The sequence below is a fragment of the Drosophila takahashii genome, chromosome 2R (assembly GCF_030179915.1).
Source record: "Drosophila takahashii strain IR98-3 E-12201 chromosome 2R, DtakHiC1v2, whole genome shotgun sequence".
NCBI lineage: Eukaryota > Metazoa > Arthropoda > Insecta > Diptera > Drosophilidae > Drosophila > Drosophila takahashii.
In genome coordinates, this window is record NC_091679.1 from 10,988,729 (window position 1) to 11,015,907 (window position 27,179).

Sequence of the window (27,179 nt, forward strand, 5' to 3'; positions counted from 1 at the left end):
TATATTAATTTAAAATTCGAATTTTGTACAATTATTGTAAAGATGATTCATTGTTATTTTGATAAAAAAAATGTTATTTTGTTTAAGTGATAGTGATCCGATTTTTAAAATATTTAGTTCGAAATTCAGAAATATATAAAAAATAATATTCCCAAGAGTAGAAGGTAATACTTGAAGAAACACCGAAGCAAGAATTTTTTAACGTTTTTTTTTTCCGATCGTACCTATGGGAGCTATAAGATATAGTTGTCCGATCCGGTCGGTTCCGACATATATACTACCTGCAAAAGAAAAAAGACTTTTGGGAAAGTTTCATCCCGATAGCTCAAAAACTGAGAGACTAATTTGCGTAGAAACAGACAGACGGACGGACAGACGGACAGAAGGACAGACGGACATGGCTAGATCGACTCGTCTTGTGATGCTGATCAAGAATATATATACTTTTTGGGGTCGGAAACGTCACCTTCACTGCGTTGCAAACTTCTGACTGAAATCATAATACCCTCTGCAAGGGTATAAATATAAATTGTTATAAAGTTTACAAAATTTGTTTTTTTTTTGTGGGAAGCTAAACTAAAGTGTTTGGCTTTAAGGGATGGAAATTAAAAAAGAAGAGATTGACAGTAGTTTCTTATTTTTAAATATTTACTTTTAAGGTTTGGAATCAAACTATTTGTAAGGGGTTTGCAAGTTTATTGTTAAAAATATGTAATCTTAAAGAGATTTTTATTATTTGTAAGTGGTGGCCGAAAATTGTTTACAACACAAGTGGACTCATCGAGGACTTATCTGTCCACCAAAAAATTGTTGAAATGTTTAATTTTTTTCGAAATTCAGTGAAAACTTAAAAGTGGTATTCTTCCAAAGTTTTGACTTTTTCAAAAATCTAAAGGGTGGTCAATCGTGGACAAACGGTGGACAAACGATTCCATGCAAAAAATTTGGAAAAATTCAACTTTTAATTTTTTTGAAATTCGGTGAAAACTTAAAAGTCGTATATCTTCCAAAGTGTTGACTTTTTCAAAATTCTAAAGGGTGGTCAATCGTGCACAAACGGTGGACAAACGATTCCATGCAAAAAAAATTGAAAATTTCAACCTTTTGATTTTCGAAAATTTTTGAAATCACATATTTTTGAAACTGGACGTGGACAAAAAAACTAAAATGTGGTCAAACGTGAACAAACGGTGGACAAACGATTGCCATATTCAAAATTCGAAATTTTAATTTTACCCGACCCAGCTTATCTGAGCTCGCAAATCGACATCTACTCTTTTATAGTAATACTCGATTACTTTTTTTTAAAATTTAACTGAAAAACATGCACAAACAAAAAAAAAAGCCGAAAATTAGGGCAACATTAACATTCGGTTTTTTCCATTTTGTACTAAAAATCGCAAAATTGATTAAGGAAATAAACTTAATTTGACATTTTAAATGCTAGCCATTATTGTCTATCGTGTCCTTGAAATATTTTGGCATACTTTGAAATTTTTTTTTGCATATTCTGACTTAGTTTTACCTACTTACAAAAAAGGATTCCTGCACATCCTTTTTAAAGTCAAAAAAGTTAGCAAGGGTACACAAAATTCTCGATTTTTTTGTAGAATGGACGGCTAAACCCTTAGCCTACCACTAGAAATCCGTTTCAGCACAATCAACCTATCATCCTGCCAAAACAATTGATGGGTAGAAAAACAAATATATATTTATGGAAAAGTAATAAAACAAGCTTTAATCCTGCATAATTAAATTTTTTGATTTCATTAGTTTCATACCTTTTATTCACTTTGAAGTTGCAAAAAAAAAACCGAATATTAATGGCACTCACTGTACCTCAGAACTATTTTTGAGCACAAGTGACCCTTGCTTTAAACATATTTATACATGGGCGTAAGTCAAAAGCTGGAGGGTGATTACACTTCAAGCATTTCAGCCCCCAAAGATTAGTAGGCTACGCTAATGTGCTTATATTCAAAGCAAAACAAGAGAGAACGCTATACTCGGGTGCCCCGAACATCAGATACCCGTTACTCAGCAAAAGGGAGTGCGAAAGAGATGGAAATAAAAACTTTGATCCGCCGTAACTTTTTAACGAATGGCCCGAGAGCTATTTGATATACAGTGGCTCACAGCTTATTTCGTGCAGAGGTAAACTTAAAACTCAAACTCGTATAGCTAACAAACTATACGATAATTTACCAAAATTTAAATGCAGTTATGTTAGGTAGTATTCTGGCCCTTATTAACCCACTTCTTTATTTTTAGATTCCATAGAATAACACTTAAAATTAAGAAAAACTAAAATCATTGATTTTTTTAATGTCACAGCTTATTTCGTGCAAAACTTTAAAATTATTATTATTTGTAAATTATGGCTCAAAATGTGTTTTTTTAATTTCTTCATTGAAGCGCCTATTAACAATTTTTTTTGGAATTTTAATTATGTCAAATACACTAAAAAAAAAGTTACATTAAAAAAAATAAAATAATCAATTAAAATGTTTAAATGTATATTTTCGTATTAAAAATGTCGAAAAATGTATCTTAAATTTGCAGAATTTATTGAGCAAGGACCCAGTTCTCAACTATCCATGATCAAACGCTTCTTACAAAGGAATTAAGTGGTACCAATAGGCCCAAAATGCATCCTGTACAATAGTATCTGCACCGGAACAGACTTAAAACAAGAGAGAACGCTATAGTCGGGTGCCCTGACTATCAGATACCCGTTACTCAGCTTAAGGGAGTGCGGAGATAAAAACTTTGATCCGCCGTAACTTTTAAACGAATGGTCCGATTTAAAAAATTTCTTCTACATTTCGATAGGTATTCATAAACATAATAAAACTTCATTTTTACTTTTCCGAAATATTGAAATTTTTAAAATCGTATACAAGCGATTGTGGGCGTTAGAGGGGCGCGGCACCCTTTTGAAACAAACTTGCGCTGCGTAGGAACTCCTAGAATCTGCATGCAAAATGTCAATCTTCTAGCTTTTATAGTTTCCGAGATCTCAGCGTTCATACAGACAGACAGACGGACAGACTCGGCTAGTGATCCTGATCAAGAATATATATAGTTTATAGGGTCGGAAACGCTTCCTTCTACCTGTTACATACTTTTGCACGAATCTAATATACCCTTTTACTCTACGAGTAACGGGTATAATTATTAAAAATGTATAGTAAATTTAACAGTACGGGCTTCAAAGTTGGCTGTAATTGTTCGCAACGAAATGGTCTAATAATGTTTAGAACAAAATTTCCGCCTCGAAGTAAAGTATTTATTACCTACAAGTATATGCTCAGCAGATGAAAAATAGCCAGGAAGCTCGATATTCGTCAAATTTTCATCTGGAATGATTTTATATTTGCTTTTAAGCCCTCACTCACTAAATATTGGTTTACTTGTATGCACCATGTATGATCCTGACGGAGTTCCGAGGACCTCACAAACGCTCAAAATCTATGTGATAGGGTTTGGGCATGTCAGATGTTTTTAGGGACTTCAAATTAAGTTTTTATACCCTTGTAGAGGGTATTATAATTTCAGTGAGATGTTTGCAACGCAGTGAAGGAGACGTTTCCGACCAAATAAAGTATATATATTCTTGATCAGCACCAATAGCCGAGTCTATCTAGCCATGTCCGTCTGTCCGTCTGTCCGTTTCTATGCGAACTAGTCTCTCAGTTTTAAAGCTATCGCGATGAAACTTTCCCGAAAGTCTTCTTTCTATTGCAGGTAGTACATATGTCGGAGCGAGCCGGATCGGACCACTATATCTTAAGGCTCCCATAGGAATATTCAAACATATATAAGAAAATTCATTGTTACTTGTAGGAAGTAGGCGTTTTAATTCTTGACTACTTAAAAACAAAATTCAAAAATAGAAACGCTGAATCTGGAATCCCTGGAACTGCACCGAGTGAGTATTACTTTATCTGCAAGGGTATATAAGCTTCGGCTGGCCGAAGGTGTAGCTTCCTTTCTTGTTTTTTTAAGAAATAGCTTCTAGAAACATGTACCTTTGACATTGGCCAACTTTGAAGACCGTAATGTTAAATATACTATATATTTTGAATAATTTTAAGTCTGTTCCGGTGCAGATACTATTGTACAGGATGCATTTTGGGCCTATTGGTACCACTTAATTCCTTTGTAAGAAGCGTTTGATCATGGATAGTTGAGAACTGGGTCCTTGCTCAATAAATTCTGCAAATTTAAGATACATTTTTCGACATTTTTAATACGAAAATATACATTTAAACATTTTAACTGATTATTTTATTTTTTTTGCATGTAACTTTTTTTTAGTGTATTTGACATAATTAAAATTCCAAAAAAAAAAATTGTTAATAATAGGCGCTTCAATGAAGAAATTAAAAAAACACATTTTGAGCCATAATTTACAAATAATAATAATTTTAAAGTTTTGCACGAAATAAGCTGTGACATTAAAAAAATCAATGATTTTAGTTTTTCTTAATTTTAAGTGTTATTCTATGGAATCTAAAAATAAAGAAGTGGGTTAATAAGGGCCAGAATACTACCTAACATAACTGCATTTAAATTTTGGTAAATTATCGTATAGTTTGTTAGCTATACGAGTTTGAATTTTAAGTTTACCTCTGCACGAAATAAGCTGTGAGCCACTGTAGTTGTCCGATTCGGCTCGTTCCGACTTATATACTACCTGCAAAAGAAGATTTTTGGGAAAGTTTTAGCCCGATAGCTTTACAACTGAGAGACGGAAGGACAGACGGACATGGCTAGATCGACTCTTCTAGTGATGCTGATCAAGAATATATATACTTTATAGGGTCGGAAACGTCTCCTTCACTGCGTTGCAAACTTCTCACTGAAATCATAATACCCTCTGCAAGGGTATAAAAGGAGATAATGAAATGATTATCGTGAGAGAAATACTAGAAGTTTCATTTCTGTCGTGCGTAGGCTGGACACACCCCTTTTTTTATTTTAAAATTTTATGTTTCGTATGTACGCAGACGACCAATATGTTACTGTTTGTTCATGTACATACACAGTTTTGTAGCTAAGTTCTTTAAAGTAAAGCATTAAATTCATTTACATACCGGATCAATCGCGACCTTAAAATTCAAACATTGAAGTATTCGGGAATTTAATATTGTTTGATTTTGGTATAGCCAACAATGAATTACATTGAAGTTATAGGATATTCACACCACACTCATTCTTAATACACATGTAATAATAATCGATGCAGCGTCTATACATTCGACCATAGCACTACGGGGAAAAATCCCTGCCCTGCAAGCAAACGGGCGATATTTCTATCGCCTATCGTCCAGAAGTCACTTCTTAGTAACTTCTGGAAGATAGAAACACGACAGAACACATTTTACAAAAACAAAATATACATCTATCGCAAAGAAGTCACCTCTTGGTCACTTCTGGACGATTAAAATACGATAGAACACATTTTACAAAAACAAAAAGGGTCACGATCGTGGAGAAGTAACTTCTAAGATACTTTTAGGCGATAGAAAGACGATAGAACACATTTTACAAAAACAAAAAGGGTTCAAATCGCGAGGAAGTAACTTCTGAGGCACTTCTGGACGATAGAATGGCGATAGAACACATTTGACTACCTAAAAAGGGTTCAAATCGCGAAGAAGTAACTTCTGAGGCACTTCTGGACGATAGAATGGCGATAGATCACATTTGACTACCTAAAAAGGCTTGCAATCGCAAAGAAGTAACTTCTGGGACACTTTTGGGCGATGAAAAGGCGATAGAACACATTTTACAAAAACAAAACCAATGGGAAAAAACATCTTCCAATTCACTTCTGGAAGTTAAATTGAAGATAAAAAGGAATTTGGTTTTATTTTTTTGAAGATTTTGGGGTACAGTCCGCTCTTGTCTCTCTCTTTATACCTGAAAACTACCCTTTTTTCTCTTTACCTACGCACTATGTATTTTGAATTCGAGCGTCAGTTCGTTTCGAGATTTCTTTGTGATCAGTGCGATTTATTCTAAATTTCTGTGTTTGTGATGAAAAGCGTAGTGAACCCGTTATTTTTTAAATATTACATACCGGTGGAATATAAATAAAATACAATATTTATTTACATCAAAAATTAAAGTGATTGGAGAAATCGAGATTTAAGCGTGTACAAGGCTGTCGTGCGAAAGCAAAAGGAATTACTTGGCGTGAAACTCTGGCAAACCGAAAACTTAACTATACTCCACTTATTTAATTATAAAAGGTATTATAAGCATTTTCATAGACGGAACTGGAATTAAATAAAATAATACAACACAATTTCCTACAAACTTATGGACCGTGCTTACATGCCGCAATGCTTTTGTAACTAACTAAACTAAATAAATGAGTTGAAAGAATAAACATGAAGAATGAGCACAAAAAACATATTTTCCAATTGGGGAAGGGTATCTAGGTATCTAGGTATCTTCTACAAGTGTCTTCTGAGTAACTTCCAGAAGTGACTTCGGCGACACTTCTACAAGTGACTTGCACGATATCGCATTCGGATCGCCGAAGTCACCCCCGTCGGGAAGAAATGTTCCACTACGGCGGCACTTCTAGAAACGTCGCCGAAGTCACTTCTGGAAGTGACTTCCGCGACACTTCTAGGAGTCACTCAGAAGTGACTTCGGGAAGTGTCGCCATAGTGGAACAGTTCTTCCCGACGGGGGTGACTTCGGCGATCCGAATGCGATATCGCGGACGATCGTTTTCATCTTCTAGACGTCACTAAATAGTGACTTCCGCGATAGAAAATGCTTGCAGGGGTGCAACATATACGCTGCATCGAAGCTGTGTGCAAATTGGAACGCGCCGCCATGAAGCAAAAAACTTATAACCCTGCAAGCATTTTCTATCGCGGAAGTCACTATTTAGTGACGTCTAGAAGATGAAAACGATCGTCCGCGATATCGCATTCGGATCGCCGAAGTCACCCCCGTCGGGAAGAACTGTTCCACTACGGCGACACTTCCCGAAGTCACTTCTGAGTGACTCCTAGAAGTGTCGCGGAAGTCACTTCCAGAAGTGACTTCGGCGACGTTTCTAGAAGTGCCGCCGTAGTGGAACATTTCTTCCCGACGGGGGTGACTTCGGCGATCCGAATGCGATATCGTGCAAGTCACTTGTAGAAGTGTCGCCGAAGTCACTTCTGGAAGTTACTCAGAAGACACTTGTAGAAGATACCTAGATACCTACCCTGCAAGCATTTTCTATCGCGGAAGTCACTATTTAGTGACGTCTAGAAGATGAAAACGATCGTCCGCGATATCGCATTCGGATCGCCGAAGTCACCCCCGTCGGGAAGAACTGTTCCACTACGGCGACACTTCCCGAAGTCACTTCTGAGTGACTCCTAGAAGTGTCGCGGAAGTCACTTCCAGAAGTGACTTCGGCGACGCTTCTAGAAGTGTCGCCGTAGTGGAACATTTCTTCCCGACGGGGGTGACTTCGGCGATACGAATGCGATATCGCGGAAGTTACTTCGAGAAGTGACTTAGGCGACACTTCTAGAAGTGCCGCCTTAGTGGAACAGTTCTTCCCGACGGGGGTGACTTCGGCGATCCGAATGCGATATCGTGCAAGTCACTTGTAGAAGTGTCGCCGAAGTCACTTCTGGAAGTGACTCAGAAGACACTTGTAGACGATACCTAGAAGACCCTTTCCCAATTGGAAAATATGTTTTTTGTGCTTATTCTTCATGTTTATTCTTTCAACACATTTATTGAAATATATAGTTACAAAAGCATTGCGGCATGTAAGCACGGTCCATAAGCTTGTAGGAAATGGTGTTGTATTATTTTATTTAATTCCAGTTCCGTGTTCCGTCTATGAATATGCTTAAAACAACAAAACAATAATTAATATTGTGCCATATAAAAATCGGAGGAGGTATTTACCTTTTATAATTAAATAAGTGGAGTATTGTTAAGCTTTCGGTTTGCCCAGAGTTTCACGCCAAGTAATTTCTTTTGCTTTCGCATGACAGCCTTGTACAAGCTTAAATCTCGATTTCCTCAATCACTTTAATTTTTGATGTAAATGAATATTGTATTTTATTTATATTCCTCCGGTATGTAATATTTAAAAAATATCGGGTTCACCGCATTTCATCACAAACACAGAAATTTAGAATAAATCGCACTGATCACAAAGAAATCTCGAAACGAACTGACGCTCGAATTCAAAATACAAAGTGCGTAGGTCAAAGAGAAAAAAGGGTAGTTTTCAGGTATAAAGAGAGAGCCAAGAGCGGACTGTACCCCAAAGACTTCAAAAAAATAAAACCAAATTCCTTTCTATCTTCAATTTAACTTCCAGAAGTGAATTGGAAGATGTTTTTTTCCCATTGGTTTTGTTTTTGTAAAATGTGTTCTATCGCCTTTTCATCGCCCAAAAGTGTCTCAGAAGTTACTTCTTCGCGATCGCAAGCCTTTTTAGGTAGTCAAATGTGATCTATCGCCATTCTATCGTCCAGAAGTGCCTCAGAAGTTACTTCTTCGCGATTTGAACCCTTTTTAGGTAGTCAAATGTGTTTTATCGCCATTCTATCGCCCAGAAGTGCCTCAGAAGTTACTTCCTCGCGATTTGAACCCTTTTTGTTTTTGTAAAATGTGTTCTATCGTATTTTAATCGTCCAGAAGTGACCAAGAGGTGACTTCTTTGCGATAGATGTATATTTTGTTTTTGTAAAATGTGTTCTGTCGTGTTTCTATCTTCCAGAAGTTACTAAGAAGTGACTTCTGGACGATAGGCGATAGAAATATCGCCCGCTTGCTTGCAGTGAAGTCCGTTTTTTTATGTGCGCCAAGTTAGCGTCGGTGACTTAAGCTGCGATAGCGGAACGGTGGAAACTGGGCCATGGGGCCAATTTTTATTTTTTGATTTCTGGGGCTTCTGAGGGCCAAATCGAACAATTTTAACTGCAAACTTGTTTAGAATGAAATTCTCTTTTGATCTAGGTAATTCGCGAGTCTGGCCGATGTTCGGAAGTGTGAAAAAAATGCATTCACGTTTTGGGGAATATCTCCACTCACAGAGCGTGCTCCACAATTCTTAGCTTAAAGGTCGTCCTTAGAAGGACATATGAGGAAAATTGCATCAAAAAATTATCGTCAGCTTTTGAGAAAATCAGTTAACAGTGGACCAACCTCTGACGAAGCGCACCAGGAGAGTGTGCGAAGGCGACTACTATTATATAGCCGCAAAATTAAAAATCTGCTGTGATAGTCCGTTCGTAATGAGTAATACACCAATCGAAAGGTATTGCAAAAACTTAAAGGATTTCATACCAAGACTTTAAGAAAATCAATTGGGTTGGGAGAGAGAGCGGTGAAAGTTAAAAAGTGCAAATTTCGAAATTTGGAGCTGTTGGGGCCGGTGTTCCTATTGAAAATACCCGTCGAATGATAAAATCATATGATAAAATCCGACGCTCCGTTCAAAAGTTATAGCCAAAATAAGATTTTCTACGTCTTCCCAAAATTAAAATTTAATTCTGTTTGTCAGTTTGTCCAAAACATGTTTTTTTAATTTTGAAAATTTGATATGACGGTCATCACATCGATATAAAAAACTTTTTTTCAACCACTTTTGGAAAAACGCGCTAGTTTAGCGGGAAAACAGCTATAAATAGCTAAGATTCGGAATACCGTAACTTCTATACTACTAAAGGTACAGACTTGTGCTGCATCTCGTTTGAAAGGTATTTTTAAATGCTATAAAAGCCCTCTATATGCAATTTGTAAATGTAATAGTTAAAAAGATATGAACAAAAGACAATTTTTTAAAATTTTTTTTTTAGCTTTTTTTTATTTTTCTCAAAAACGGCTCTAACGATTTTCTTGAAAGATTCCTTAAATTTGGCATATAACACGAGTAAATTTTAGGTATTGTACTTATTTAGTTGCATCTAAAATCATTTTTCGTTACAAAAGTTGATATCAGAACTTTTGTACGTTGAAGGTGCGATCGTCACTAGTTTTTTAACTCGTTAAGAGGTGTTTTTATTTGATACAAAAAAAGTCCTTAAAAATTAATTTATCCATAACATTTTTCACAGAGCGTCAACATATTTGTTTTGCAAAAAAATGTTTTGCGACTTGAATCTAAAGTAAAGAAGTAAGTGCATTCATTTGATTTTACTAATTCCATATAGTCCAAAACCATTATTGCAAGGAAACGACAATATAGTCATGGGATAATTTTCTAATAACTCTTAGATTCTACGCAAGTGGCAGTTTTCTTATAACTGTTGCAAAAATTTCCGCTCAGGACCCTATTTCTGGGTTCCATATCCCGCCTTGGATGGCAGACGTTCCCGAGGTATTACATCCTACCAATGCCGAGTCTGCCAAAAGATCCGCTACGAAAATGCCACCGCTTTCTGCGGCTTAGTGCCAAAAAACGGCTCCAGGAAATACGTATCCACAAGTACTGCTTCAATTGCTTGGCCCACGATCATTCCGAAGACTCCTGCCCCAGTGATGACCACTGCCACAAGTGTGGAAAGGGCCACCACACTCTACTACATAAGGATGACCGATCTTCGCTTCAATCATGTTCCTGAGTCTACTCTACTGAGGATCTTGCTACGGATGTCCTCGCAAGGGGGGGGGGGGAGAATGTTCATGCCAAAAGGGCGTTTAATTTCGGGAGGCAGTGTCGAGCAGCAGTTTTCTCCAGATGTCCACATCTCGCTCGCTCGCTCTGCCCTTCGATCTTCCTCTCCAACTCTCCCGCAACTCTCCGCTCCGCTCTGGAGCTTCTATGATTATCTAGGCTACAAGTGTAACAATAAACAGCCGCACGTCGCGCAAAACCCCGAAAGTTTTCCACCGTGTGTTCGACATTATTTCTGGCAGGTTTGATTTTTATCAAATAGCCAAGTTTTTGAAAGTCATAGGAACAATTTTTTTTATTAGTTTGAAATATTGTTTATATCATCGGCTGTTAGTATGACTGTTTAATGGTATTTTTCGATACTTTTTCGATTAATTTTTGACAATTAGTTAACTCTTCCGTTGTGGGGCTGCCACCTAGTCTCAAATTTGTGCGCCTGTTAATTGGAATTTTAAATGACGGACAAGAAAGCGAAAACCGATTTGCCACCGGGATAAATTTATCCTTCCATTAGCTAAATTTTACATTGCAGGACGGACGAGAAAACGGCCCTTAATGACATAAATTACAAATACACAAAACTGCACTAATAAACACTTGAAGAAATTTTCGGAATAAATTTAAAATAATATAAATATATTTATATGTATGTAAAAGTTTCAATAAATTAATAAAGGCCAATATATAAAATAAAAAAATACACAAATAAATAACATTATGCAGCATCAAAAATGTACCTCGATGGATGCTATATTTTTGGATTCGGTGCAAATTCCCAAGTTAAACTGCGTTTTCCAAAAAAATCCCCGACGCAAGGATTCTTAACAAAAGAACCTCAAAGTTCGAAAAATGCTGAAATTGGCCAACTTTCCAGAGCTCTCAGAGGCAAATGGATGCATGGTTTGATTCGATGTTAAAGTTTTTTGAAAGATACACTCTTTATCTTTCACACCCCATACTTAGAATAATTGTAGGATTTTTTTAAGGCAGAATTAAATTCCAGAAAACATAGTCAAAAGCATACAGCTGCGGTCAAAATAGTAGTAGTATTGCCGCCCTGTGTTTTTAAAAGGTTTGTTGTTGTCACTTTTCTCATCCAATTAGTCTAATAGTACAATTATAATCAATACAATATTACCAGGAGAAGAAAAATTACAACAACAAACTATAAAAAACACAGGGCGGCAATACTACTACTATTTTGACCGAAGCTGTATGCTGCCCTTTAGAATATTTGTGAGCGGACGAGCGATGGTAGCAAACCCTTTCATAAAACATCTGTAATAACTAGCTAGCCCTAAAAAGGATCTCAGATCAAATAATGTTTTTGGGGGCAAAAAGTTTTTATGCTGACGCTGCGCCCCGTGACCGTGACCACTCAGCGCTTGCATGGGCCTAATCGGATTTCGCCGGCTGGATTCCCGCTTACGCGTGCATCCGGTGATTGGCCCAAGATCGATGACCGTAGTCGGGTTTACTTGCACACTCGTTATAGGATATGTTATAAATGCTAGATATGTTTTTTAACTATTATCTTAAACTATTTATTGTATTATTCTATAAAAGGATCAGGGTAACGCAATATTACGACAGTTTTCCCGAGTTTAAATCCCCCTTCGTTACACGGATGGACTCCATGGGAAGAGGCTATTAAAAACATCAATATATACGAAAGCACCGACGCGTCGCGACGTTGGAAAAATATCAAAAGTATCGATAATATTGATACTGACTATAGATAGTTATAAGTTTCATAAAATTGTGACAGGTAAAAAATTGGTTTTTTTTATTATAATAACTCACCTTAATTATTCCTTTTTAAGCCAAGGCAGATAGAATAATATAAATATATGTATACCTACTCTTTAGTATGTTTGATTCAAGCATGCATTTTCAGCCCATGAGTTTTATTGAGTTTTATTGGCTCACTCAGTGTTTTTATATTCTATGTGGAATCCACTATGTCCACTATTGCTGTTGCTTAGCACATGTTAGATGCGGTGATTGATCGAAGATAGCTTAGAACTTGCCCTTGAAGCAGGCCATCCACAGTCGAATTTGCTCGACGAACATTTTCGGGAATACAACAAAACGTCGAACAAATTTATATGAAATTTGTACTCGAACATTACCACCAACGATGAACACACGAACATGTTCGCCGAATAAATTCGACTGTGGATGGCCTGCTTGACTTGGCTCTCAGAAGTTTTTTGGCAGATGTTCGGGCAGAGTAAATGGGTTCACTATATACATATGTAGATTCTTTATGGGCCATGGCAAGAGAAGGATAGTCGATTGTGAAGGTGAATTATCTATGCACTATGGAGAAAAAGTCCGTTTTTTTGGCATAAACTCTAGTTTTAAAGATAGAGCCTTGAAAATTATAATATATATTCCTTATGCACAAATAGAATTTTGGTTTTTTTCCATTTTTTGAAAAAACCGTACGGTTGTAAAAACTCCACCCACAGCAGCTCAGAGAAGCTGGGTTGGGTAAAATGAAATTTTTGAAATTTGAATACGGGAATCGTTTGTCCATCATGTGTCCACTTGTGTCCACCCTTTAGTTTTTTTTGTCCACGTCCAGTTTCAAAAATATGGAATTTCGAAAATTTTCGAAAATCAAAAATTTGAATTTTTCAAAATTTTTTAGAATTTTGAAAAAGTTAAAACTTTGGAATTTACACCACTTTTTAGTTTTCACTAAATTTCGAAAAAATTAAACTCGAATTTTTCAAAATTTTTTTTGGTGGACAGATATGTCCTCGATGAGTCCACTTGTGTCCATCTTTCAGAATTTTGAAAAAGTTAAAACTTTAGAAAATATAAGACTTTTAAGTTTTTACTAAGTTTCGAAAAAATTAAACTCGAATTTTTCAAAATTTTTTTTGGTGGACAGATATGTCCTCGATGAGTCCACTTGTGTCCATCTTTCAGAATTTTGAAAAAGTTAAAACTTTAGAAAATATAAGACTTTTAAGTTTTTACTAAGTTTCGAAAAAATTAAACTCGAATTTTTCAAAATTTTTTTTGGTGGACAGATATGTCCTCGATGAGTCCACTTGTGTCCATCTTTCAGAATTTTGAAAAAGTTAAAACTTTAGAAAATATAAGACTTTTAAGTTTTTACTAAGTTTCGAAAAAATTAAACTCGAATTTTTCAAAATTTTTTTTGGTGGACAGATATGTCCTCGATGAGTCCACTTGTGTCCATCTTTCAGAATTTCGATAAAGTCAAAACTTCAGAAAATATAAGACTTTTAAGTTTTTACTAAGTTTCGAAAAAATTAAACTCGAATTTTTCAAAATTTTTTTTGGTGGACAGATATGTCCTGGATGAGTCCACTTGTGTCCATCTTTCAGAATTTTGAAAAAGTTAAAACTTTAGAAAATATAAGACTTTTAAGTTTTTACTAAGTTTCGAAAAAATTAAACTCGAATTTTTCAAAATTTTTTTTGGTGGACAGATATGTCCTCGATGAGTCCACTTGTGTCCATCTTTCAGAATTTTGAAAAAGTTAAAACTTTAGAAAATATAAGACTTTTAAGTTTTTACTAAGTTTCGAAAAAATTAAACTCGAATTTTTCAAAATTTTTTTGGTGGACAGATATGTCCTCGATGAGTCCACTTGTGTCCATCTTTCAGAATTTTGAAAAAGTTAAAACTTTAGAAAATATAAGACTTTTAAGTTTTTACTAAGTTTCGAAAAAATTAAACTCGAATTTTTCAAAATTTTTTTTGGTGGACAGATATGTCCTCGATGAGTCCACTTGTGTCCATCTTTCAGAATTTTGAAAAAGTTAAAACTTTAGAAAATATAAGACTTTTAAGTTTTTACTAAGTTTCGAAAAAATTAAACTCGAATTTTTCAAATTTTTTTTTGGTGGACAGATATGTCCTCGATGAGTCCACTTGTGTCCATCTTTCAGAATTTTGAAAAAGTTAAAACTTTAGAAAATATAAGACTTTTAAGTTTTTACTAAGTTTCGAAAAAATTAAACTCGAATTTTTCAAAATTTTTTTTGGTGGACAGATAAGTCCTCGATTAGTCCACTTGTGTCCACCTTTCAGAATTTCGATAAAGTCAAAACTTTAGAAGATATACCACTTTTAATTTTTTAATTTTTTACTAAGAAAAAATTAAAAGTTGAATTTTTCAAATTTTTTTTCGTGGAATCGTTTGTCTACCGTTTGTCCACGATTGACCACCCTTTAGAATTTTAAAAAAGTCAAAACTTTAGAAAATACACCACTTTTTCGTTTTCACTAAATTTCAAAAAACTTAAAAGTTGAAATTTTCAAAATTTTTTTGGTGGACATATAAGTCTTCGATGAGTCCACTTGTGTTGTAAACAATTTTCGGCCACCACTAACAAATAATAAAAATCTCTTTAAGATTACATATTTTTAACAATAAACTTGCAAACCCCTTACAAATAGTTTGATTCCAAACCTTAAAAGTAAATATTTAAAAATAAGAAACTACTGTCAATCTCTTCTTTTTTAATTTCCATCCCTTAAAGCCAAACAATTTAGTTTAGCTTCCCACAAAAAAAAACAAATTTCGTAAACTTAATAACAATTTATTTTTTTTAATCAAAATAACAATTTTCTTAAACAAAATAACATTTTTTTTAACAAAATAACAATGAATCATCTTAACAATAATTGTACAAAATTCGAATTTTAAATTAATATACAATACATATTACTCGGTCTGCGTGTATACAAGTATATGGAAAATCATTTTCGTGGTAGAAGCCGTGAATCTTTTCCATTGTCGGCACATATCGTCGTGAACTTCCCAATATCCTGTTAGTCTTCGGCAATAAGAAATGTAGTGCCCAATTCCATTTCCTGCCGCTGGAAGGTACTCAATGGCACCACTCAGAATGTATTTTCTATTCTGTATTACTATTTCCTGTGGTATCTGGAGCAATGTTGCAGATCCTGTTGAGCCGGCTGTGGATTTTTGATGAAAGGCACTATGCGTCGCAAATTCTATGTCTATTATGACATGAGGACCTGGATCTCTTTCAACAATCTCTTCTCCGTAGCATCTTCTGCATATTTCTTCGGACTCTTCAAAAAATTCGTCCACAAAGGTGAGCAACGCCTTGGCAACACCGAGATCCTTGACCTTTTCTGAATCCATTAGCTCCAGCCGTTGGTATATTGATGTGTGGTTCTCGCACTCGTTTGTGGCACCTTCTTTATGTAAACGACGGCTGGTTGCGCTCGGTATTCCATTCAGAGCTTGGTCAATAAATGCTCCAATATTTGTGTGGCACAGTACGGTGTTGTTTTTTTCCTTAAAAAATGACTGTTCGCAGCAGAACGCCTAAATTTCATTGTTTACTATCAGTTTGTAAATATAACGTAAAGTTTGCTAGCAGCTGTGCAGCATCTGCGTTGCGCTATGTTAATGTTAATTTTAACAGTGCGAATGTAAAACCTCTAAATCGAACACTGTACAACACTTATTATTATCTTCTCTCGTCTGCGCTAAAAACTTCGAAGTACACAACAAAAACGAAAGCTAGGTCTTTTTATTTTAATTTAATAGAAACGGCCGAAGTGGGGTGCAAAACAGCATCTCCTCGAAACATTGGTGACCCCGACGTGATACTATCCGGGTTTTTTAGTGCAAATCGCAACTTCGGTTCTAACCTTTAGCTGTCTGGCCAAACGCCGTCAGGCACACACACACACATACAATCGTCTCCAGAAAACGGTAATCGCGTTTTTCTGTGCCCAAATTTGACTTTCGAAATCGTCAAGGGTAAATTTCTTGTATCCGTTAGTCGTGCTACAGTGAGCCACATCTAAGATGCCCAAAGATCCTGACAACTTGCCACCGGCAAACAATCAAGATGATGGATCGGCTGATATTGACTTCTACAAGGCCAAGTGCTCATCAATTCAGCGCCAACTGAAGGCAATGGGCGACCATTTTAGCAACGCCGACTTGAGCACCTACGATGAAGCCGACTTAATAGTTCGCATAGACACAATTAATAAAATGAAAGAAGACTTCGAATTGTGGCAAGACAAACTGGAAAGGGTGGACCTGCTCGAGCTTTCTTCAAATACGCGCTCCGAGTTCGCAACTTCCTATTGGAAAGCAAAGTCTTCGCTGACTCGCCACATGGACACCTTTATGAAGTCACACATCGCAGATGCTAACTCAACAACACTTCCTGCCTACCAGGGCAGCCTAAATTTATCCTCTCAACTAAACAAGCGCAAGTCTCGGCTACCAGAATTGCACTTGCCCAGGTTCAGCGGTAGCTACGAGGATTGGCCAGATTTCATTGCCATGTACAACAGTGTCGTCGGTAACAACGAGGATTTAAGCAATATAGAGAAATTTCAACACCTGCGCGCATGCTTGGATGGCGCAGCTCTAAGCACAATCAAATCTTTGGAACCTGCCGATGCCAATTACGATAAGGCATTGGAGTTACTTACAAAGCGTTTTGATAACAAGTTGCTACATTTTCAGGGCCATGTTCGAGCTATTTTTGGACTGGCAAACGTTGAAAAGGGATCTTCAGAAGCTCTGCGCGGTCTAAGTGACAAAATCAACTCACACCTTCGGGCACTTAGCACCCTGTCAACCATTCCTCAACTGGCCGATGGACTACTCATTCACATCATCTCACGCAAGCTCGACCAAAACACTCAGGAAAGATGGGAGGAGGCACTGCCATCCGACAAGCTGCCCAGCTGGACTGATATGTCAACCTTTCTGGAACGGAGATGTCGCATGATGGAAAATCTTAACAGCGCTACGGTACCCACACCTAGCCTTCAGGTGAGCCGAAGCTCCCATAGATCAAATCGAAGCTCTTTCATTGCCACAAACACCAGAAACCAACAACTTTGTACCTTTTGCGATTCTAAGGATCACTACATCGTGAAATGCCCACTATTCATAAATCTGTCCCCAAGCTTACGTCACAAGGAAGCCAAACGTTTAAATCTGTGCCTAAATTGTCTCCGGAAAGGTCATGGCTTGCAGCAATGTCGCTCAGGTCATTGCAGGCACTGTCAACAAAAGCATCATTCTTTACTGCATTTGGCCCCCCCAGCGGCTCAATCACCTGTCTCATGTGCACCTGGCTCGCAGTTTGCAATAGCATCCCAGCCAAGTATACCAGATTTAGCATCGCCCTTAGCTTCTACTCTCGTAGCCACTTACCCTGAAGACAACTCTAGGAACGTGGTCAACAAGTCCTCCGAGTACGTATTGCTTCCTACTGCAATCGTTTATGCAAAAAGCTATTCAGGCGTATATATACCATGCCGTGCTCTGTTGGATTCTGGATCCCAACTCAACTTTATCACCACGCGTCTGGCTAACCAGCTCCAGATCAGGGTTCATCATGCAGCCGTATCGATATCAGGAATTGGCGAGTCAACGATCGCATCTAACTTGTCAGCTGACATTGTAGCTCAGTCCTGTGACAAGAGGTTCACCACATCCTTCCCAGCAGTTATAACTCGTTCGATAACAGATTATCAACCGAACTTTGGCCTCGACATCTCAGGCTGGAGCATTCCTAAAAACATATCCCTCGCAGATCCCACGTTTTTCAAATCTCAGAGAATAGATTTATTGCTTGGGGCCGGTCTATTTTTCGACCTAATTTGTGTAGGCCAAATTCGAATGGCAGATAATTTACCAATTCTCCAAAAGACCAAACTAGGGTGGGTGGCTTCAGGTGGACATTATCTCGTACGCAACAGCTATTCATCTCTCGCCGCCTTTCGTAAAGTCCCTAATTTTGAGGATGATTCCTTATCAGAAATTGTCAAAAGATTCTGGGAAATCGACAGTTCCTGCGGCGAATCTCCCACAACATCCGCTGATGACGAAATATGCGAGCAGCAGTTTCTACAGGGCTACTCTAGACTTGAGTCGGGTCAGTACTCTGTAAGGTTGCCGACTAAATTCAGCACTGACACGTTAGGAGATTCCTTTCAACGCGCACTTAGACGCTTCAAGGCGCTCGAAGTCAAACTGGCAAAAAACCTTCAAACCAAGCTGAAGTACTCTGCCTTCATGCGCGAATACATCGAGCTGGGCCATATGTCACTGGCTTCCAAGCAGCATGTTTTCCCACAATTCTATTTGCCGCATCATTGCGTTGAGAAACCTGATAGCTCTACGACAAAATTGCGTGTGGTTTTTGACGGATCAGCCAAATCTACGTCAGGAGTATCTCTAAATGATTTGCTACATACGGGCCCGTCCATACAGCCCAAACTCTTCAACATTCTCATCAAATTTCGTCTTCTCAGAGTTGCTATGTGCGGCGATATTTGCAAGATGTATCGCTGCGTGCGAGTAGCTCACCCAGATCAATTTCTTCAGTGCATCCTATGGCGCGATCATCCCGATGAAGAAATAAGGACATACACGTTGGATACCGTAACGTACGGAACGAAGCCCGCTGCCTTTCTAGCAATTCGAGCTATGCAGCAGCTGGCTCTCGACGAAGAAAGAAACTTCCCACTAGCTGCGAAAATCGTGCGACAGGATTTTTATGTAGACGACTTAATTTCAGGAGGAGACTCCGTGGAGGAAGCCGTCCACATCCGTCTACAAGTAAAACAGCTTTTGGCAAAGGGCAATTTTCCGATCCGAAAGTGGTGCTCAAACGAGCCTGCCGCATTAGAAGGAGAAAGCGATTCAGATTGTGAAAAGCTTATGGAATTTAAAGATGGCACCAACATCGCAAAGGCTCTTGGCTTAGCCTGGGATCCCAGCACCGATTGCCTGCTCTTTAACTTCGCACATAATTTACCCGATAAACCAATCACAAAACGAAGTGTCTTGTCCGTGATAGCCAAGGTTTACGACCCACTCGGATTAATCTCGCCCGTCGTTACCAAACTCAAAATATTTCTTCAAGCTCTATGGAAGGAAAGGTTGGACTGGGACGAATGCTTGCCGCAAGCCATGCACTACGAATGGAATCTGTTAATTTCTCAGCTTTCAAGTGTTTGTCTAACATTTCCGCGATTCATTCTAAAGCCACTGGCCACAATTGAGCTACATGGGTTTTGCGACGCAAGCATGGCTGCTTATGGCGCTTGCGTATACGTCCAATCTGAGTTGCAGGGTGTATATTCGTCACATTTGTTATGCTCGAAATCCAGGGTCTCTCCTTTAAAAACGCTGACAATCCCAAAGCTCGAACTCTCAGCAGCGCTTCTTTTATCCGATCTTATGTCAAACATCGCCAAGGAATTCAAATTCGTCCGCAAATACCACTGCTGGAGCGACTCTACTGTAGCGCTTGCTTGGATACGAGAAGCCCCTTCTAATTTCAACATTTTTGTTTCCAACAGGGTAGCTCAAATCCAGCAGCGTACAAAGGGTATGATCTGGCATCATGTGCCGTCACAGCTAAACCCGGCGGATATATTGTCAAGAGGATGCAAGCCACTTGAACTGTTAGAATCACCACTTTGGAAAAACGGACCTTCATTTTTACAAGCCGGCAGTGCAGGTTGGCCACAAACCGTGTATCACCCATCTGATCTACCCGAGAGGCGCTCAAACACACTTATTTCAACGCAACGACTGGATTTGGCAGCGTCCTGCAAATTCAGCAATTCCTTCACAAAGCTGCAACGGATTTTTGCATACGTAAACAAGTTCATCAAGCGCACAGCATCATATTCAACGAGTCCGAAGACACTACTCACTCCAGATGATCTCAAAGGCGGAACGCATCTTTTGCTGAAAAGCATTCACATTGTGCATTTCGGCGAGGAGTACAAAGCGCTAAGTTTAAAGAACCCGCTGCCCCCTAGCAGCAAGCTGCGGTCTTTATGCCCGTTTTTGGACGACGAAGGACTTCTGCGCGTCGGAGGTCGTATTCAGAATTCAAACCTCGAGTACGAAGCCAGGCATCCGATCTTGCTGCCTAAGCATCATCCAGTTACCGATGCAATAATCGCGCACTACCATGCAACATTCCTTCACGCTGGTCCTCAATTCCTCCTTGCAACAGTTCGTCAACGATACTGGCCCATTGGAGGGCTCAAAGCTGTATCGAGTATCATCAATAAATGCATACGCTGCTTTCGAATGCGTCCCAAACTTCTCGATCAAGTAATGGCCCCTCTGCCAGCCGAGCGCGTCCAGCCAAGCCCAACATTTTATGTAACTGGCATTGACTTTTGCGGTCCATTTTACACAAAATCGGAAGTAAGGAACCGCGCGCCAGAAAAATGCTACGTCTCAATTTTCATATGTTTTGCAACGAAGGCAGTTCATTTAGAACTGGTGGAGGACTTATCGACATCATCATTTCTCGCAGCATTGAAGCGCTTCATAAGCCTTCGAGGGAAACCGCATTCAATATGGACTGATAACGCCACGAACTTTCTAGGTGCTCGGAACGAGCTGAAGGAACTTCGCGAATTATTTTTAAGTGATCCGCAGAGAAGCGAGATTTTCAACAACTGTACAGCGTTGGGAGTAAATTGGCATTTCATTCCTCCACGTTCACCACATTTCGGTGGATTATGGGAGGCCGCGGTGAAATCAGCAAAGTACCATTTTTACCGCGTCGTTGGAAATTCAACTCTTTCATTCAACGAGCTTCGAACCCTCATCTGTCAAATCTCAGCAATGCTCAACTCAAGACCTCTTTATTCTATTTCAGAAGATCCTAACGATTTGGAGATTCTCACACCCGGCCATTTTATCTGGGGCAAGGCGAACGCAACGATCGACGAACCTGACTTGAGCCACCTAAACGCAGGACACCTCAGTCGCTGGCAAAAGGTGTGCCAGATGCAGCAAGCATTCTGGAGGAAGTGGAGCACATCCTACTTGTCCCTTCTTCAAGAGCGTGGGAAGTGGAAGACGACTCGGCAAAATCTCCAACCCGGAACCATGGTCCTGATAAAGGAGGACAACGCGCCGCCACTCAAGTGGCCCCTTGGCAGAGTGGACAGCGTCATCACAGGAGGGGACGGCGTTTCAAGAGTTGTCGTCATCCGCACCGCAAAGGCACTGGTCAGAAGAGCCATAGCAAGGATCGCCGTTCTGCCAATCGAAACCAAACCGGTTGAAAGCCGTCATCTTCCAACGGGGGGAGCATGTTCGCAGCAGAACGCCTAAATTTCATTGTTTACTATCAGTTTGTAAATATAACGTAAAGTTTGCTAGCAGCTGTGCAGCATCTGCGTTGCGCTATGTTAATGTTAATTTTAACAGTGCGAATGTAAAACCTCTAAATCGAACACTGTACAACACTTATTATTATCTTCTCTCGTCTGCGCTAAAAACTTCGAAGTACACAACAAAAACGAAAGCTAGGTCTTTTTATTTTAATTTAATAGAAACGGCCGAAGTGGGGTGCAAAACAGCATCTCCTCGAAACAATGACATTAAAATCAGACCTCTTTCGCAGTAGAGGCTGGCAGAAATTCCCTCGACGGCATATTTTTTTATCAAAGCCACTGTCAGGTTATCCGTATTCGAATCCAATTTGTTTTTATAATAATAATTATCCATGTATGCGGTCGATAATATTTCCACTAGCGAATCAATTGGACAAGTGTTTTTGAATTGTATCAATTTGTTTCCAATCCATATAGGGGCCATTGCTCCGCCATTATGTAGGATCTCATCCCTTTGCCTTCGATGAGGCCGATTGTAAATTAAATCGACGTTAGGGCACTTCCTGAGATATTTTCCTCTTGGTTTATTATTGCTTTCCTTTTCTTCGTCTTCTTTGACATTACAATCTGATGGATTTTTTGTGTGGTTTTTTTACCTTCCAGTTTTCCTCTTTTAAAAGGTATTCCACGTCGCTTTCATCAGACATATCCTCCAGGACTCCTTTTTCTTTCCGGATTTTTTTTTTAATTGGTTGTTCTTTTATGAATTCAAGAACTTTTAAGTTTTTTCGCTTCATGGCGGCGGGTTCCAATTTGCACACAGCTTCGATGCAGCGTATATGTTGCACCACGAATTTATCTGCACGCACTGGTCGGTGGAATATACTCATGTCCGTGTTTTTGAGATCCTTGAAATAAGCTTCCACCAATGCTGAAGAGCCGACATCATATTTCGAAGATAATTTGTCTTTCATTACATTGGTCCATAATACAAAGTACTGACAAACTTTTATTAGAGGTGGCATCAATTCCGGCAAGTAGTAGGGGTTTGGCCGGCATTTTGCTGAATTGCACTTTGACGCTTCATCTTCGGCATTGTTTTTAATATTGGAGATAAAATCCGACACATCTCCGTCAATTTCCTCCAATTCTTCCGGTAAATATATGTTATCCTCATTTTCCTCATGGTCCAGAGCCGTAAATGTGGCTATTCGGGTTAGGAGATACTTTTCATTCCTGTGGCTGGAAAGATAATCTCCTGATTCGTCTTCTCCAGAGGATTCGCTCAATGCAACTATCAGTACTGCCTTTATAATTTCTGCAAAGGTCTTTTTCGTTTCGCATGTCGTCGCCACTCCAATGCATCTAATAAAAAAATCTTTTACGTTCGGCAATTTTCCTTTAAAAACGTTTTTCCGGCACATCATTTTAATAAGGTGGGCGATATCAAGCCGAATGAAGCAACGCGGCAGATCCGACGGGTCCTCCAATGTAATATTTTGGAAACATGTCAAAATATACGTCTTCAGGCGGCATTCATTGAAGCTCAAGCTTATTCCATTGAGTAGCGCCAAGGAAAAATCCGACACGACCTCCAGTGGAAAGTGTCCCGATTTACTAATAAACCTGCTCAGCCAAAATTGGATGCTGGCAGTATCATGCTTCGCTGACAGCATTTGGAAGACTGGAAATATGCTGTCGTCTCCCTCCATAACAATTTGGTATAAAAATACGTAGCTTGAATCTCCGTTCGGTTTTACAATCGGTAAAACAACGCTTCCAGTTGCGTCGACCGAAATTTTTTTGATGGTCCGTATCCTTGAGTTATATGTTTGGATTTGCGCTCCTGTGCAGTAAATGCAGAAAAATTCATCCAGTCCGATGTCAAGGATGCATCCAGCCAATTCACCCTCATACTTCTTGAGGTATAAACTTGAAATTGGATCACGATCCTTGGGGATTCCTAGATGTCGGTTAGTTGCCTCTTCACGAAGTTTTCGCAGAGTTGGTAGCTTCGGGATGTAGCTCGGCTCTGGGTCGTCATCTTTCATGTCCTTGGTTGCTTCCTTTCTCCATAATGCCGCTTTTTTTAAAATTAACTCTTCCCCGATTTCAATTCGTCTGGATCCTGTGCTCCGCCGTTTTTTGTTATGTGGAATTCCTCGTGTGTCTGGTACCGAAACGGAAATCGAGATACCGCACTGCTCTTCGGGTTCCACAAGGCAATGTCCTTTTAATATTGAACTGCACTCACTGCAATATCCTTCTATCTTTAGCCATATATTGTCCACTTTGTCCGAAATTTTGGCCTTCTTAAAATTAAACGCACAAGGAAGTGGCACTTTTTCATACACGCACTTGGCTATAATATCCGTCCAGTTAGGTTGTAGGTAGTTCCTTGATCGCAAATCCTTTTTCTGTTGCGCCTTAGGGGCAATTGATCTCCATGCCTCTTCATCCAACTGCAGGTTCAAGTAAAGAATGGGCAGAGGTCCATTTTTTGATGGTTCGCTTATCTCGTACCCAGGATCATCTTCAGGTGCCGTGGAATTTAAGGTGCTGTTATTCGCAGTGTTATTCGCCTCTGATATGCCACATCTTTGTTTCACAGTAGTCAGTATATTATATCGATTAACTCGGGCATATAAATTTAGGGCCCTGGCACTGATTGTTCCCTGCAAATTATAGCTGGCTTCCATCCAAACATCGTCACTTCTCGGCTTCAGAGTTCCGTTTTCGGTAAAAATATTAACATTACAAAGTGCATTCACTATTGTGGTGACATCAACTGGTGCCACCTAACATCGTGTTAGATAATTTAATTATTCACTTCACTCTTTGCTATGTTTAAACTGTTTTTAAATACTGTTTGTATGTTTTCACTGTACACCAAATAAATTTTAAAGGTTAAGTAATATTAGTATACCTTCACTAAATTGTAATATCCTTCGCGACGAAATGGATATATAAATAAGTTAACGCAGTTAACTCTAAATTGCTTAAATACAAAATTGTAATATCCTTCGCGACGAAATGGATATATAAATAAGTTAACGCAGTTAACTCTTAATTGCTTAAATACAAAAATATGAAAAGAATAAATTATATTCTTACAATACTTTGTTTTAAATCAAAAATATATTTATTAATAGATCTATTATTACTTGTATATTTTTTAGTCGTTTTTGCTTATGAATTTAAAGAGAAAAAAATAAATTAAAAGACAACTTAATTAAAATAATAAAAATTAAACCTATTTTATTTTATTATTGTCGTGGAACGGATTAACATATCGCTCAAGGTTTAGTAAATTTAAATGTAGCGCCAAGTATTTCAGTGTTTGTTATCGATTGTTGTAAATCGTTAGAGATTATATTGTAAAGCTAAATGCGGTCACACGAAATGGTGAATTGTAAGCCAGAATCTCCCGCTCAGATTTATTCCGATTGGAGAGATCAAAGAGACTGGGAGGCGAGACTGCGGTATGTAAAACTGATTGTGAAAATAGGTTAAATCTGATATATGTATTTCATACAGAATAAAACATCGTCGTTTGTTTATGCTATTGACTGGCTTTCTTGTTTCGGTGTTGGCTAAGTAACGTTAAAGGCAACTCCCAGGGGATCTCTTTCGGTCGGCGTCAATTATTAAGAATAAGTCTTTAAAAAACTTATATATGTGTTAAAAGTAATATATATATAAAGAAATGTATGTGGTATACTTGCAGTTTTCCAGTTGTAGTCCAGTAAGTTTCTTTTTATCGCACTACACTGTAAAATCAGCAAATTTGACGAGGCGCGTAATTCTGATATCGGGTCATTATTAAAAGTTAAAAAAAAACGGGATCAGTTAATTTATATTTAATCTAAACTCACAAAGTTGCAAATATTCTGAAGAAAAAATGATTTTAAATTTAAAAAATTCTCAAGTTTTAAAACGAATGTAAACAAATATCACAAGCAAGCGCAATGTAAAGAATAAAATCAAATAAATGTGCAAAATTTAAAGAACAAATTTGAAAATCGCAAGTCTTTAAAAAGACTGTAAACTAAATTCAAAGAATTCGGAAAACAAAAAACACAATGACAGGGAATATCTCAGAATTTTGCGCAACGCCACTTCACTCGTATTTCTTGTGGAACAAAAAAAAAGGAATAATCACACTTATGCACCAACACTTATGACACAGCACGAAATTCTGGTATCAAAACAATTTTAAATTTATAAAATCACTAATCAAACTTGAAAATTTTGCAAGTCTTAAAAAAGACTCTTAACAAAATTAACAAGGATGCACAAACACAAAACGCAGAATTTCGTACAATGCCACTTCGCTTTATTTCACGATTCACAATAGTTCTGGTACACTGCAAGCGTTTTCAAATATCGCGCACAACTTTTCACTTCCATTTTCACACAAAAATAGACTAATGGTGCTTTCTGGGTGCCCTTTTTTATACCTATTATGAGATTCGAGGAGGAAAGCGATTTCCAAATCGAGACAAGTGTTTCAGGTTTAAAATTGAAGCAGGTTGCGGTATATACCTGTTACGTAAAACCCCTAAAAAGTATCCTAAAAAATCTTTACCCTTTCTCACAGGTAACGACATTGCAAACCCCAAAAACAGACTAGCCATTCAGGTTTAAAAATATTTCCAATAGTTAACTAACTACCTGCTAAAATTCTCCATTCAGAAATTTGGATGTTGAATTTACCTGTTTGCATAACCCATGTCGAATCAAACTACGTTAATCTTAAGGTGAGAAAAGGTGTCCAATAATTGACTGCTGGTGGATTAATTACTTTAAGAAGTGTGCAATATAATTGACTATTTTTAAGAGATGTTCAAAAATGTCTAACCAATTTTTTTCTTAATAAAAACTAAAAAGTGGTATATCTTCCAAAGTTTTGACTTTTTCAAAATTCTAAAGGGTGGTCAATCGTGGACAAACTGTGGACAAACGATTCCACGAAAAAAAATTTGAAAATTTCAACTTTTAATTTTTTTTGAAAGATGGACACAAGTGGACTCATCGAGGACATATCTGTCCACCAAAAAAATTTTTGAAAAATTCGAGTTTAATTTTTTCGAAACTTAGTAAAAACTTAAAAGTCTTATATTTTCTAAAGTTTTAACTTTTTTAAAATTCTGAAAGATGGACACAAGTGGACTCATCGAGGACATATCTGTCCACCAAAAAAAATTTTGAAAAATTCGAGTTTAATTTTTTCGAAACTTAGTAAAAACTTAAAAGTCTTATATTTTCTAAAGTTTTAACTTTTTCAAAATTCTGAAAGATGGACACGAGGACATATCTGTCCACCAAAAAAAATTTTGAAAAATTCGAGTTTAATTTTTTCGAAAC

General features: G+C 37.9%; 1 protein-coding gene and 1 long non-coding RNA gene across 2 annotated transcripts; both read left to right on the plus strand.

Moving 5' to 3' along the window:
* Positions 1-10,098: 10,098 nt before the first annotated feature.
* On the plus strand, positions 10,099-10,397 carry LOC138912802 (uncharacterized). The gene is made up of 2 exons (XR_011418358.1): positions 10,099-10,159; positions 10,261-10,397. It is a non-coding gene; the product is annotated as an uncharacterized lncRNA (long non-coding RNA).
* A 1,997-nt stretch (positions 10,398-12,394) lies between these two features.
* Positions 12,395-22,477, plus strand: LOC138912463 (uncharacterized). Its single transcript, XM_070213364.1, has 2 exons — positions 12,395-12,428; positions 21,350-22,477. The coding sequence occupies exon 2, from the start codon at positions 21,481-21,483 to the stop codon at positions 21,808-21,810; it is 330 nt and encodes a 109-aa protein (XP_070069465.1). The 5' UTR covers positions 12,395-12,428; positions 21,350-21,480; the 3' UTR covers positions 21,811-22,477.
* Positions 22,478-27,179: the final 4,702 nt, after the last annotated feature.

Coding starts and splice junctions, on each gene's coding strand:
- LOC138912463 (XM_070213364.1), top strand. CDS start 21,481: ATGCAGCAAGCATTCTGGAGGAAGTGGAGCACATCCTACTTGTCCCTT.